Genomic DNA, 14,859 nt, shown 5'->3' on the forward strand with positions numbered 1-14,859 from the left:
AGAATTGTGATAAGCAAATGAGATTTATTTTGGTGGAAAACTTTTAATGCGATTATTTTTCATGGATGAAAAAGTAAGATGTGATTCGTAGTCTTGCAACAGAAGATCCAACTTAAAAGAAGTTCATGATTTGGTACACTAAGATCCCAATTTCCAGCAATTGTCACCTCTAGCAAATGCATTACACTACAAATACTACAACAGCGTTTATAAAACCAGCAACATTTTCAGTGCAGTCTGTTGCAACACATTTTCAAGGCTGCTTTAGCTTTATTTAGATCGGCTTCCATCAAAAATACACAGTCTCATTCAAAATCTCAGTGATCTTCCCTACAGGAAGTAGGACAACTGTTCCTTCTTCCTTGAACCACCTTCACCGTACGCTTCGTTCCACTGTTTCAGCTCCGCCATCACGGACCCTTCAGCAGCAAAGCTAGCTGCCACCTATTTCATGATACACAAAAAATTAGCACTGCACACAGCTGCTGCAGTGGAAAAGCATGACACGTATACTAATCCTTTGATCTTCACCATGTTCACTTTAGAACTATTTCAGTGATTTTGAACTGACGATATGAAAATAGAAAAGTAAGTTATCTGCACCTGTTTTTTAGCTTCTCTGAAATCTTCCATATTCAATGGTCTAATCGTGATGACCCTTTCCTTCTTATCTTCAGTATCCACGCTTCGCTGTTTCCCTTCCTCAGATGTATGCTTCTTTCTCTGGTTCATGGATGCAACAGACAGGTTTTGAGAACTTGAGTAAAAATGCTAATATTAGCTTATGCGAATTTCTTACTTGATCTTTTAGCCTCTCTTGCTTGATCAACTCTCTCACTGGTCGGTAAGCAGCAGTTATGCACAAGTTCTACACAATATATTTAGACGTTAGCAAGATTTGATTAGCACAAAGTAACATTAAAAGCAGTACATACAGACAAACCTTTAGGTCACTCCCACTGTATCCTTCAGTCGTCGTTGCTAGCTCCAGAAAATCTAAAGCTTCATCAACTTTCTCCTTGGACAATAATGTCCTTAAGATCTTCTCTCTGTTTTCGACAGCTGGTAAGCCAACCATAATCCTGTAAGTCAGCGGAAAAAGAATTTACTAGCAGTCACTCATTTGCCAATGTAAGTGAGAGGGATTCATAGAAACAAGCTGGGGACTAGCTCATTCATGCAATAAGGCTAATTAACACACAATAATAATGTAATATCAAGGCAATTGGCATGCTTAAATCAAATCAGTGTCTAGTCTGCAAGTCGGATGAAAATTTAGTGAACAGCAGGAATAATGCCTTCTCTCGAAACGTCTGATGATTGCTTCATCAAGATCGAATGGCCTATTGGTTGCAGCAAGAACCAGTATTTTTTCACCAGTTTTTGTCAATAATCCATCCCAATGAGTCATGAACTCATTTTTTATCTTCCGCATGGCTTCATGCTCTCCAGCCCTGTTCCTCTGACCAAGCATGCTGTCTACTTCATCTACAAAGATAATAGTAGGTGAGACCTTGGCTGCGAGAGTGAACAAGGCCCGGACATTCTTTTCATCTTCACCGAACCACTTTGAAGTGATAGTTGACATTGAAACGTTTATGAAGCTTGCTCCAGCTTCATTCGCTATAGCCTTTGCCAGCATGGTTTTTCCTGTACCAGGAGGCCCGAAAAGAAGTATTCCCCGACAAGGCTTTAGAAGACCACCTTCGAAAAGGTCTGGTCTTCTTAGAGGTAGCATCACTAATTCCTGCAGTGATTCCTTAATCTCATCCAAGGCACCAATGTCTGCAAATGTCACACCAATTTCACTGGCTGGTATGACTTCTGGTCTTATGCGCTTTTCAAATTCATTGTCTGGAATAACTTCCTAAAGAAATCAAGAAAAAGCAAGTGCTGCATGAGGAGTTAGGAGGAAAAGAGGAAACAGTAGAAAGAAAAAGTGGAACAAAGCTTTGCACATCCACCAAATCATCTATGCACCTTGAATCTGGACGGTATGCAAGTATCAAATTCTATAAAACTAATGCCATAGTTATCTAGTGTTGCACCCTATTTCCATGAACTTCGACTGACATATAATCGTTATAATCGATTGGATAAGCAAAAATCTAAGATGACAAACAGCTATAGGAGATTTTCAGAAAAGCCTGCAAGCAAAAAATGCCAGTGGCAAATTCCAACTACTGGAGCTGGTTTACTGAACTTACTGGAGTTTTAGGAACTGGTTGTTCTTCACTCTTCTTTTCAGGCACATCAGCTTCAGCTTTTGGTTCAGTTTTAGCTTCAGCCTAAGAGGCACAACCAGAAGATCTTGAAAGAAAGTTTAATACAAGAAAGTAACCAAGACAAAATAGCCAACCAACCTACCTTGGGCGTTGCAGCTTTCGTTTCAACCTTAGGGGTCGCAGCTTGTGGTTCACTCTTCAAATTATTCATTCCAGCAGATTTACCCTTCTGAAATATACTCAACCCATGGGACAGACTGATGTAAGGCCAAGACAGTATGTCAGGACACGTTTAATGAAATTTTTTCTTTTATCACAAAATATATGTACATTGCTATGTCAACATACAGCTAGCTCAACACCAAGATAACATCTCAGTGTAAACACAAAAATAATAGTATATTTTTTCATATACACAGGAAGAAGAACCAACTACCCAGTACCCACCTCTTCGATGATATGACAAGTTTCCCATTTCTGTATTCGGGTTCATTCGTATTCATCAGATGGTATGAGATAGCTGACACCACAATCTCTTCTATGTAGCTGCCAAGGACCATGGTGTCTGCCATGCAGATTGAATCCAAATCATCAGAGTCAATATCATTAGCAGCAAGTACCTCTATTATATGGTTTTTATTATCCTTGAATTGGATCATCCTCATATCTTCCTCCAGCTGTGATTGCCAGCTTACTAGATGATTTTTATCTTCTGGGGGTTTTATTTCAATGTTGTAAGGAAATACAGAAGAAATTTTCTCATCAATTGCTCGGTAATCATTGTCAGGATTAATAATTCTTGATCCGAGGATCAGTATGGATCCAGACAATTGCTTTAACATTTTCTGAAACAAGACATACGACCTCTGTGATCTGCACAGGATTCTCTCAACATCCCTAAGATAAAGGACAACAGGACACACTTTTGATGTTTTGACAAGAACCTGCACGATTTGCTTTTGGTCACAAAAATGTATTGTCGATACTATGGTTAAACAGTCGCAATCATTTGTCAATTTTGAAATATATCAGTAAATACTCATCATACCCTATAAAGTGTCTGTATGAAAAGCTTCTCATCAAAACACCAGCTGCTGGTGCGCATGAGGGGAGCTGAAAAGTGGATATCATAGTGATGTAAGGCATGTAATACAAAACAAGGTCAAGTAGAACCCAATTTAGAACTATATATTCAAGTTAAAGAGGCAATTCAAATAAATTTCACTAGTGGAATCATTGCAATATACTGTAAACAACAAATCAGTGCCTTCTCTTAAATCCAATTACTATTTTCTAATTCCTATTGATCATGAATCATTAAATGTATCATTGTGTCAATAACTTGAAATAATATATGCACCTCATTTCCAATTTTAGTTTTCCCGAATCTACGACACCTGTGAACTGTCCACTGTCCACAATCCAAAAGTAAACCAAGAAAGTGACATCATCCTCTGGTTTGTGTAAATATTGTTACTGCAGCTTTGTGATATTTTATCTACATTCATGTTTTACTAATATTCAATTCAAACCTGGTTTCGAAGGTGAACTAGTTGAACCAAGGAAATCGATGTTTGCTGCAGCAGACGCATTTCTACGCAATTTTGCAGGATTAGGGCTTTCTTGTGTACTGCATATAGTAAGCATGACATAAACACATTTACCATTGCATAAAAGTAGAAAGTATTGACGAATATATAAAAAAAATCTCTAGCACTAACTTTGATTTCAGATCGACTCCGCTGCTTTGCCTTCGTAGTGTACCTGCTGTTAGGTAGAATTCATGATTCAATAGTAAATGGATGTTACACTCGGCTTCATCAGAAACAATAACATCAACCTGTCCTACCTGTATTGACCTCCTTTTGTTGAAGTAACGATAGTGATCCAATGAAATCTGACATTCGACTTAGAGTTGTTTCAGATACAGACCTCTTAAAAGACTGCAGCAAAGATGAAATAAACAGGGTGTCACAAGTTATTACAGCTATCAGAATGGTGTCTGTGAGCCAGGAGAAAAAATATATCTGTGCCCTATCAAGATGGTAGTAATACAAAGGTTGCTGAACTTACAGGTCCTGTATTAAGGCCACCATACTTGCTCAGCATCTGTATAAATGAAACCACTCATATATTATAAGGAACTATCCATAGAAACCCTTGCTTGAGTCAATAATCAGAACTAGAAGTTCAATTCAATGCTCTTTCACTTACCTTGAGAGAAAAATCAGTGACATCTAATAACAGCAACTTCGCTTCAAAATAGTGTGCTAACGCCTTAGCTAGCATTTGCTGATACAGCTCTTAGAAAGAAATAAGTGAAACAATTAATACTACCGTAGGATGCTTCGAAATGCAGAAATGAACAAAAACCAATATAACAAGTTACCAGCAGGGCCAGAGAGCAAAATGGTACGACTTGCTGGAGAAAGGTTCCGTATGTGCTTACTGAAATCACCTTCTTTCAAATGAACAAAAGCGGCACTGGTTAACAAGACCCTTGTCTGCTCACTGGAAATTAAAAGAAAAATATTAGTCCAGCCCCACTCTATGTTTCACTTCCAGACAGCAAGTGCTTTGCTACATCAGAAACTACTCTGTGAAGAGATTTAGAGGGTGTAGGGCTGAGCTTCTAATCTCTTTAAGACATCTTCTTCCAGTGTGTGGGCAACCTTTAAAACAATTACTCTATTTTTATTCTTTGTAAGAAGATCTTACTTGGAAAACCTGGAACTTATCTTCAAAATGAGATATTAATTAACATGGTGCAAGTTCAAGTATCAAAATGACCAAATCCGTTTTTGAAATAAGATGATTTTACAAGCTCTGAAAAACATGTTTTGAGAAATAGGCATAGAAGCTATTTAAGATAAACTTAGAGAAAGATCCTCACTTGAACTATTCTAGTAGTAGTAAAAGAAGTTATAGTATGACATAAAACAGAGAGCAAATAAAGAAAATTGCAAAAACATGAACCTTAGATAGTAGGGAAATTTGTCGAAGGTGACATTGCTATCCCTTCCATCAGAGAGGAGGCTCAACATCTCCATCTCCATTGTGTAGGGAGTGACGCCGACCATGGCGTGGCTGCCTGCCCATTTGCTCACAGCCTGCGATCCCGACGCCAATCCGAACCCCACTCCGACTCCTATCCCGACTCCCAAGGCTGACATAAACATATGCTTCGACTCCATTTCAACACTAACCCAAACAACACAGTGGAAACTAGATAATCAAACCAAACCAAACCAAACCAAACCAAACCAAACGCCTATAAAAAGTTAAATCAAATCTAATCCGAGAGCTGGATATTATGCAACAAACACGTGAATCCAATCCAATCCAATCAAATTAACTTAAAGTTAACCTAAATTGTGTTTTCAAGTTACACGTGCGTGAATGTTTCCTCAAGCAATTAAATAAGTTTGATTTCTTCGTAAACCGTCGTCACGGTGGCGGGAGGATATAGAGAGATGAAATCGGAGGCGGTGGTGGTGGCAGTTATTATTCTGTTTTACTAGAAATGGAGGCGGTGCTTCCCGCTTTATGAGGGATCGTATTCTCAGAACTCAAAGGTGGCGGCGACGCAGCTGCATTATCTGGCAATTTTGACGGCTTTGATTGCGTCTGACCACGTGATTATGGTGGAGTGGTGGCGCAATCTCGATGTACCGTCTAGCTAAAAACAATAATTGTGTGCTGTGCTGTGCTGTGCTGTGCTGCGCCGAGCTCAATACCCAATCAGCTCTCACAAGATTATGCCATCCTTGCCCCTTCCCTTATCCTTTGCCAATACAATATTTCTTCATCACTCACTCACACTTGTCTCAATCTAAACGTTTCGGTTTCAAATTATTCTAAATCAATCTTTATATTTACGGTTTGTTTTATATGTAAATATCTCGATGATTCCGGCTACATTGTTTAAACTCACTCACAATATTTACAATCTGAATTTTGAGTCCTAACTTAACCTAACCTCCTATATTCAAATTTGAACAGGACATATTAAGAAAATTCTCTCTCAAGTTATAACTCAAACACGATATAATACAACATATTTGTTCACTTTGACACAATACGATAACAATACAAATCAACACGATTCAACTATACGCTCGTGTGTTTTGAAGGAAATATAACTAGAAAGTTAATCGCAATTCAACTGATTCAGCATAATGAGTTTTAATTTGATATAGCATTAAAATTCTTATAAATGTTACAGCTGAAGGTGAATTAAGTAGATCCGATCCAACTGCATTGAACTTATAAAATGAAGTGTACTGACAGAAATTACTCTGGGAAAGTGTTGCTTCTAGATTTATACTCCCTAAATATGAAATTACTAATCTGGGAAAGTGTTCCTTCAACTAATTTAGACTTCCCAATTATTAATATTTTTTGGTCAACCGCAAGATAATTTCTACAAGAAATATTAGGAAAAAGAAATGAAGCAAGCCTTGAGCACAGGAGAAGATAATGAAACTAAAACCTGAATAATAATTTACAAAAATGCAATAAAAAAAGATTGATACTTATTCTTACAACAGAAGTAGTAATGCAGTCCATGATTCAGATTGGCCAAGAATGAATTCTTTGTCAACTAGTTATAGAATGGTGAAAGAAATGAGGCATTTCACTTCATGAGATCCAAGAACACGAAGCCATTCCACAAACTGTGTAGGAGCATGGACGGCAGCAGATTCCTCGACCTCGAATACGTCACACCCATCACCACCCCAAGAAAAATAAGCGGTAGCATTCTTTGTACATTGAAATGTGCTAATGCAAACGCGACGGAGCTCATTAAGATCGAGGACCATACTGGCATGTATTTTGTGAGAGACGACAGGAGGAAGCCCCGGAACACAATCTCTTCCCACAGAGGCGCGCACACCACGAGCACCAGTGCATAGAGAGACATTGCGATCGGGTCTCTGGCCATTATCGACTGCTCTACACTGGACAGGGTGATGGGAGTAGAGGGAAGTACGGGCAGCAAATCAAGGTTGAATTGTGAGAGGCGGTTGACCAATGGGAACATGAAGCATCCGAGCAATACATCGAACATCCAGTTCCCTTTTAGGCTGAACTTGAACCAATCGGATGGGAGGGGACGGAAACGTGACAGGCAGCGGTGAAGAATTAGAATTCCAGCTAGACCTTCGGTCACGTCAGTTAGAAGGCTGAATAATGCCTGTCCTCTAAACGTCAGTGATTCCTTGCTGAAGCCAACAATATGAGCCCCAAATGGAATCAACCATGACCCCACAAACCAGAATGACAATATCCAGAGCAGTGTTACCTATGTCACCAGTGTAATGAAGCCACAATATTATTTTTCGCTCCTCCCATTTTATGTGTCGCACAAAATTATTTTATGAACCTACCTGTAGGATGGTCTCTGCAGTCCATGGTACAGTCCAAGGTTTCCCAATCACTTGAAACAGTGCATCTACAGCCTATAAAATGAATGCCAAAATGTAATTTTTAATAAAAAGAAATAGGATTTAGAATTCAAGGACCATCCTAGAGGGTCTCGGATGTCAAAACTCAAAAATGGAAATGACTGGAAGTTGCAATTGAAATCGTAATAAGTGCACCAGAATTTCATTATTACCCTTCCCATTTCCTAGGTTAACAGATCTAGGTAAGTTCAGGGCTTAGCAATGTTTTTATAATTTACCATACAAAAATAATCTATTTCCTATTCATTCAACATAAGCATCTAAATGAGGAAAGGTTTTACCATAATAGAGATAAAACGCGGTCAGGTTCTCAATGCCAATCAGCACTCGTAACCGGATAATTATCTCCAAAGCCAAGAACCATAAAACAAGGGAAAGGAGCCCTAACCTCTTTTAGACGTGTACCCCAACTTCTTTTTTCGACAGATGGTGTATTAATCTCTGACTTCTCTGGCTCATGCAGGAGTTCACCAGCAGACTCTGAATTTGGAGAATCGGGAGACGATTCTTCATGCCGAAAACACGAGATCTTCCATTTCTAAAACACAAAGAAACCAAGTGAAATACATAAAAATAGCAATTACGTTCATTGCATTAAGCACTACTTCACAAGGAAATTGAAAGTCTCACTTTCCTTTTTGAGTTATCTCATTGCAAGTGTCTCATTCCATTTTAGGAAACAATAAGCGCTGTTAACTGTGTAATTAGTTGTGTAATTGCCTTTGACTTTTCTCTCTCCCTCTAAAAACACATGCGGGCCAATGCACTTTATACTCTAATCACCTTTTTCTTAATACCCGTACCCAAAAGAAATGAGACACTTCAAGTGGGATGAAGGGAGTACTATTCTCTGCTAAAATAGCTATGCAAACACACATGGAGTGGAAGTCAAAACTGAATTTTATGAGATTATTTATTTTATTGTAAAAGGAGAATCTACTGTCATAAACATTCAATAGCCAGTATGATCATTAGCAGTTAACTGAATTGGGTTATCTCTCTTGAGACTTAAGTTGGTTTGCCACCTCCACTGAGTTTTAACTGAAATTATTGTCTATATTTACTTAATTATAGCATTAAAATAATCAAGACAATTGTGTATAGTTCTTTCTGGAGGTGGCACCATCTTCCCTTCATGAATCATGATTTGTTTTCTCTATACAGCCTCCTATCCCGTGAAATACTTTATTCACAACTATTTGCAACCCAAATGTCAAGATTTTTAGCAATGCCAAATTTGTACCACTGAATTTGCAACCCAGACAAGCACACCTCACTAAAGTTCAGTATAGACAGTAAAGACTCCTGAGTCATGCCAGACTAAAGACTCCTGAGTCATGCCAGACTTTATCACCATATCTAACAACCACAAAGGCTAAATAAAGACCGATTATTACTAGTGATATTTTTGCAATTATGGAACTATACGTCTATACAGGGTTCACTGTGTAATGGTGTATGCCACACAAATGACTTTGTATTTAGGAGGAGGCGAGGTCTGAGAATTTCCACAATCATCAAAGACACCATCAAATAGTACAAGACAACATATATTGCTGATGAAGATCTAAGTTGATGGAAAACAAAGTACTAATAAGTATAAAGTGTTCTGATATAATCTAAAAAGGCATGAAGCCCGACAAATACAAAACTACATCCACAGATAACAAGATTGTTGCCGTCAGACACATGTATAACTATGCACAATCCTGTAATTATAGTTAAAGATTAGCTTTTTATGAGCAGCATCAGTTCAATCACATAAAATAAGCTATAAACATCTCACATGACCATTGACTTGAATAACATAACTTCGCCTTAAATCACACGATGAGTTCCATAACCAACGCGCAAACAGATAATCTCACACATAAAGACAAATAAATCATTTCACTGAGAAAAACCAAAATTTGACAATCCATCAAATCACCAAACACATTCGACCCCAAATGTACCATAATTCTCATCTTATCACCAAACACTATTTACCTTAGTTGAGAAGCGGGAATGGGTTTCCGAAACCCGAAAGCTCAGCGCAGGAGCAAACAGAGATTTACCGGTGAGTTTCGATGCCCTAAATCTGGGACTGGAGACTGGGAGCTGAGGGATTTGATGGCGCTGAGGTAGAGAGTGAACGCAATTTGAACTCAGCATCAGATTAGGGTTGCGCTGGTGATTAAAAGCCCTAATTTTAGGGACGGAGAAGGAAATCGCAACCATGTGTTTGGAGCATTTTGCAGAGCACAGAAACCCTAAATAAAATTTCCCGATTTCTTTGTTGGTTTGTCTGTCGATGGAGAAGAATCTATTATTGGATTCACTATAATCTGAATTCTAGATATCATATTAGTAAATCAAAACAGTCATCTTGATATAATGCGAATCAGAGACTTTTCGGATTAGAGAGAATTTAACAGTTTGAATTTTGGACTTTTCGGACAGTGCCAGCCAATATACACAAATAACCTTTAGTTTAAAATTTGTAGTAAAATAAAATAAAGTACTTATATGCTGCGTTTGCAGGGAGTCGAACCTGGGTCTATTGCTTGGAAGGCAATTATCCTAACCGTTGGACTACAAACGCTTCTTCAACCATTTGTTGCTATTCTTATTTACATTTGACATTTGACATTTGACATTTGACATAAAGTAGCACTACTTTTTTCCTCTTTTTGTCCAAACAAAAAGTTCTGGAGTAACCAGAAAAATACTAGTGCAAAATGAATTACATATTGGCTGGAATATTGTAACATATGCATGAATATATGTGAATTGTGGTGAGGAATACAATGGAACCAATTGCTGAAAAGCTGATGCATGAAGCTGCGGTTAATGCACATTCAACGCGCAAACAAGACAGCGTAACAAGTCTGTTTCTTTGCCCTGACAGTAAGCCGGAGTTGAAAGAATATCATCATCACAGTCCCATTTTAGCATACAGTGTGGTTTTGGTTTCTTGATGCTGCTTTGTAGTTTGGAGAAGCTGGGGGGAGTCTGTTTGGTAACAGCAGAATATGTCCTGTTGTGTTGTGTTGTGTGGTTAGTCAGCCCAAAATCAAGACGATGCCTCATCATATGTATCTGATGCCTCAATTATTACAATCAACACAATGTGTTCAATTCAAAAACAAATTCATGAAAAATATACCAAATGCTTCAGATCTATAACAGAACAAGAAGCATGCATCATACATCCCCTATCTGTAGTCAAAATCATATCTCCATACTCTTCACCAACATTTCATTATCAGTTCTTTTAGTGAATATGTGCTCATATTCAATTATTTCTAGGAATATATCTAATAATAGCATCTCTCACAAACCGGATAACACGTAAGAATAGGTTCGAATGTAGAATTATTGTGAGGATAGGATTAAAACACAAATGTAAGGGGAGAGCTTCAAATGCTTGGACAAAAGAAGTGTTGTTGAGGGAATGAAACATATTCCAATTTCTATGATTACAACTACTTGCAAACAATAGCCCTAGTTTTAGATATTTTCACTGTATTTTCTAGGTTAAACTAATTTGATAAATAAGGAAATGAAACATGTAATGACCTGACAATTTTGCAGCATCTGCATCTTAAAATTAGAAAGCAAAGCATGGAAAAAAAACACTCCATTTTGTCATGATCTGTGAAATCAGCTACTATATATGATGTCAATGGTGTTTCTTTTCATTAAGAATGACATAAGAAAGATATTATGCAGAGCATAGACAATGAAGCATGCAAGGTCTGCAATAGCCTATTAGATTCTAATTCTCCATTTGTGCAACATTATTGAGGTTTAAGCATCTTTTTATCCAAGTGTTTAGCTCTATCTTTCTATCTATTATTTCTGTATTATTCTACTTTTCCATGCATCAACCACTTAGACCGAATCCTGCTCTTTAAATCACATTCATCTCTGCCATTTTCACTCACCTCGTCGTCCCTGATTTCCAACAAACATTTGTTTGGAGAATGAATGGGGCGAAAGGTAGCATTGAGATCAACATGCCTCCTATCAGCAAAGAAAAAAAAGGATCAGAAGCTAGCAAGAAAATTGCTGAGAAATACAGCTGCAAAAGCTTCATTCTGGAAGTGTGGGAGTTTTGCAAAGAAGACACCAACAGAGTGACGTTTTCGCTTAAAGTGGGGCTTGCAGTTCTTCTAGTATCTCTTCTGATACTATGCCGAGCGCCTTACCAAGTTTTCGGTGCCAGCATTATCTGGTCTATCCTCACCGTTGCCATCATGTTTGAGTACACCGTCGGTACGTGCATGCAAAACTACTATGCATAATACATACACAATTACAGTTTAATATATGCTACAGCAGAGAATTTGAACGATAAACTCACTGGCATTATGTGTGAAGGTGCAACTTTTAATAGAGGATTCAACCGAGCACTAGGCAGCCTGCTCGCTGGAGCCTTGGCCATCGTCATAGCAGAGTTAGCCTTGAAGTCAGGACAAACTGCTGAACCTGTTATAATTGGTTTCAGCATCTTCATAGTTGGTAAGAAGAGAAAATCTTGCTAAATCTGAAATCCCAAACCTCGGTTTTCTGCCTGCTTACTACTAAGCCACCTTGTTGAATGACACAGGAACTGTGACATCATTTATGAAGCTGTGGCCATCTTTAGTGCCATATGAGTATGGATTTCGAGTCATACTTTTTACCTACTGTTTGATCATAGTTTCTGGATATCGTATGGGGAACCCCATCATGACAGCCATGGACCGTCTCTACTCGATTGCTATTGGAGCTATAGTTGCAGTTGCAGTCAATGTGCTCATCTTTCCTATATGGGCTGGGGAACTGTTGCACAAGGAGATTGTTAGCCACTTCACCTCTCTGGCTGATGCTCTTCAAGGTACAGAATTCGATAATATTGCATCGATAATATTCTAGAATAAATCAAATTTCAGTGATGCATGATATTTGCTTTCTCATTTCATCAAGTGATTTTCAGAGTGTGTGGGGAAGTATCTAAAAGATGATGGATGCCAACATCCCGAGTTTACAAAGACTGTGATGGACGACTTTCCTGATGAACCTGCATATCGAAAATGTCGATCCATATTAAACACCTCGGCAAAAATAGAATCACTGGTACTCACCACTATCTTTATGAGGATTGATACAAATTCCAGAGTCATTCAACACAGGAAGATGATTGTGTTATCATTTGTTTGTCTTTATTTATTTATTTATTTATTTTTCAGGCAAGTTCGGCGAAATGGGAGCCACCCCATGGTAGGTTCGTCCACATCTTTTATCCATGGTCAGAATATGTGAAGGTGGGTGCAGTCCTCAGATATTGTACATATGAGGTCATGGCTCTTCATGGTGTTCTACATTCAGAAATTCAGGTCTGTAAGACTTATCATCTAGGATTGTTTATGCAGAAATGCTGTCAAAACTAAACAAGGCATTTCTCTATTAGTATTTAAATAAATTAAACAAAAACTATGTGATTCTGGTGCTTGTGAGCTAGAGAATAAACTTTATAGTACTCCACATTATTTAGAATAATGACTAGAGCATTAAGTCACAGTATTTGTAGCAATTCTTGGTGTTTTCTTAGCTGAAACAACAGAAAAGTTTGCAAAGAATCAGCACATAGATTACCTTTATAATTATTCTCCACAGAATCATATTTGTAACCAGGATCAGAATGCGAGCGAATTTCCTATGAGCTGTTTCATGATAGATATATTCTGCAAAGACGAGACGTATGAACTTAGTTAGCATTTATTAGTCAAAAGCAAAACTAAAGAGAATCACATTTAATCTGGCATGCTTCTTCTACTCACTGTGTCCAGGCACCATATAGCCTGAGAATCGCGTTCCAGAAAGAGATTGAAGATGCAGCAAGAGAGGCGGCAGAGCTAGTTCGTTGTCTGGGAACAGACATATCTAACATGCAACGAAGCCTCAAACCATGCCTCCTCATAAAGGTCCATAGCTCTGCAGAAGCACTCCAACGCGCACTTGATATGCACTCGTACATCCTCACATCTCATCACGGCCCTCCAGATACTTCATCTAAGGCACAGTCGAGGCTCTCTCATGCACTGTCGTCGACCTTCTCTAATCTGTCAAGCCACATGAGTGATCTTGACAACAAGCTTCTCGAGCACAGCTCTGACCTCCCATCCCAACCACTGCAGGAAGAATCCTATCATGAGACGATGAGAAAACAATCAAGAAGGCTCCATTCCTGGCCATCAAGAGAAGTCGATGCTTTTGAAGATGAAGGGAATTTCAGTTCAGATTGCATTCCAAGGATGAAAGCACTGGAGAGCACTGCTACTCTATCACTTGCAACTTTTACCTCACTGCTCATAGAGTTTGTGGCCCGGCTCGACCACTTGGTTGAGGCAGTCAATCAGCTCTCAAAGATGGCAAGATATGAGCAGGAGGCTCGCTAAGTAGGAAACATAGTTACATCTGTTAATTAAAGCATATACAGTATTGATATTGATGTACAAGGTATTGTTATTGGATTCTAAATGAAAATCAATCAGTTTAACTTTTACCTACCTAGTTGAGTAAAATCCTGTTGGTTTCATACAAGTGGATTCTTATCAGTTTTTTTTAGCATATTCTGATATGATCTTTGTGTTGGGTATCAGGTTCTGCCTCTAGGTGATTGGGAAGCTTCTTTTTATGAATAATTGGAAGGAAAATAAAATAAGAAACCTACTTTTGTGCTCGAATCAGTACTACTTTGCAGAGATTTTATTTCCACCTTCCATCTAGTGTAATGCTTCATCTTGTCCAACATTACTAGATTAACATAAGAATCTATATTAAGTTGATTCTAGCAAGAGGCATAAAAGTCAGCGTCACTACTGAGAAAAAGTATTCAGAATTATGAGATTTTCTGATAACTCGAATCTACAACTAGATTTCCCAATAACCTCATCATATATACATACTTACTACTTACACAAGTATTAGTCCCAAAAGTCAGATTTGAGATGGAATTATAAAAGAACAGTAACCAGAACGGTTAATCATGTTTTGGAATCCCAATATCCAGCATTTTCCAAAAAACACAAATAACGTTTTTCCCGAAAGAAATTGATTTACGTCCCACTTGACATAATCCAGAGGCAAATCAGATTCGAAGCTTAAGTTCTCAAACAAACGCCAAGTTAACAACAAGA

The 14,859-nt window shown here is 38.2% G+C and overlaps 3 protein-coding genes, 1 long non-coding RNA gene and 1 other non-coding gene across 13 annotated transcripts; 1 reads left to right on the plus strand and 4 right to left on the minus strand.

Moving 5' to 3' along the window:
* Nucleotides 1-93: 93 nt before the first annotated feature.
* On the minus strand, nt 94-6,067 carry LOC121753093 (spastin). Of its 3 annotated transcripts, none has more exons than XM_042148262.1 (16): nt 5,202-6,067; nt 4,615-4,736; nt 4,440-4,528; nt 4,299-4,334; nt 4,075-4,168; nt 3,947-3,989; nt 3,758-3,855; nt 3,274-3,338; nt 2,673-3,169; nt 2,368-2,482; nt 2,208-2,288; nt 1,299-1,867; nt 944-1,082; nt 800-868; nt 604-723; nt 94-444 (listed from the first exon to the last, which is right to left on the minus strand). In XM_042148262.1, exons 1-16 carry the CDS (start codon nt 5,417-5,419, stop codon nt 331-333), a joined length of 2,469 nt encoding a protein of 822 aa, XP_042004196.1. In that variant the 5' UTR covers nt 5,420-6,067; the 3' UTR covers nt 94-330. The 3 variants fall into 3 exon arrangements, with proteins under 3 accessions (XP_042004196.1, XP_042004195.1, XP_042004197.1); XM_042148261.1 differs by having other exon boundaries at nt 3,947-3,992; XM_042148263.1 differs by lacking the exon at nt 5,202-6,067 and having other exon boundaries at nt 3,947-3,992; nt 4,440-4,517; nt 4,615-4,738.
* Nucleotides 6,068-6,685: 618 nt separating this feature from the next.
* Nucleotides 6,686-10,133, minus strand: LOC121753098. Its single transcript, XM_042148270.1, has 4 exons — nt 9,683-10,133; nt 8,082-8,231; nt 7,616-7,687; nt 6,686-7,530 (listed from the first exon to the last, which is right to left on the minus strand). Exons 1-4 carry the CDS (start codon nt 9,911-9,913, stop codon nt 6,862-6,864), a joined length of 1,122 nt encoding a protein of 373 aa, XP_042004204.1. The 5' UTR covers nt 9,914-10,133; the 3' UTR covers nt 6,686-6,861.
* A 72-nt stretch (nt 10,134-10,205) lies between these two features.
* On the minus strand, nt 10,206-10,277 carry TRNAG-UCC. The gene has a single exon. It is a non-coding gene; the product is annotated as a tRNA-Gly (tRNA).
* Nucleotides 10,278-13,641, minus strand: LOC121753102. Of its 5 annotated transcripts, none has more exons than XR_006040349.1 (7): nt 13,501-13,641; nt 13,316-13,404; nt 12,805-13,038; nt 12,239-12,502; nt 12,042-12,166; nt 11,623-11,701; nt 10,278-10,712 (listed from the first exon to the last, which is right to left on the minus strand). It is a non-coding gene; the product is annotated as an uncharacterized LOC121753102 (long non-coding RNA). The 5 variants fall into 5 exon arrangements; XR_006040348.1 differs by having other exon boundaries at nt 12,239-12,740; XR_006040347.1 differs by lacking the exon at nt 12,805-13,038.
* LOC121753097 (aluminum-activated malate transporter 9-like) lies at nt 10,728-14,769 on the plus strand. 3 transcript variants are annotated; one of them, XR_006040344.1, is made up of 7 exons: nt 10,728-11,953; nt 12,059-12,199; nt 12,288-12,557; nt 12,657-12,796; nt 12,910-13,056; nt 13,510-14,179; nt 14,323-14,769. XR_006040344.1 is itself a non-coding variant. In XM_042148268.1 (6 exons), exons 1-6 carry the CDS (start codon nt 11,662-11,664, stop codon nt 14,116-14,118), a joined length of 1,599 nt encoding a protein of 532 aa, XP_042004202.1. In that variant the 5' UTR covers nt 10,728-11,661; the 3' UTR covers nt 14,119-14,225. The 3 variants fall into 3 exon arrangements, 2 of the variants coding, with proteins under 2 accessions (XP_042004202.1, XP_042004203.1); XM_042148268.1 differs by lacking the exon at nt 14,323-14,769 and having other exon boundaries at nt 13,510-14,225; XM_042148269.1 differs by lacking the exon at nt 14,323-14,769 and having other exon boundaries at nt 12,910-12,984; nt 13,510-14,225.
* The last annotated feature ends 90 nt before the right edge of the window (nt 14,770-14,859 follow it).

The sequence above is a fragment of the Salvia splendens genome, chromosome 10 (assembly GCF_004379255.2).
Source record: "Salvia splendens isolate huo1 chromosome 10, SspV2, whole genome shotgun sequence".
NCBI lineage: Eukaryota > Viridiplantae > Streptophyta > Magnoliopsida > Lamiales > Lamiaceae > Salvia > Salvia splendens.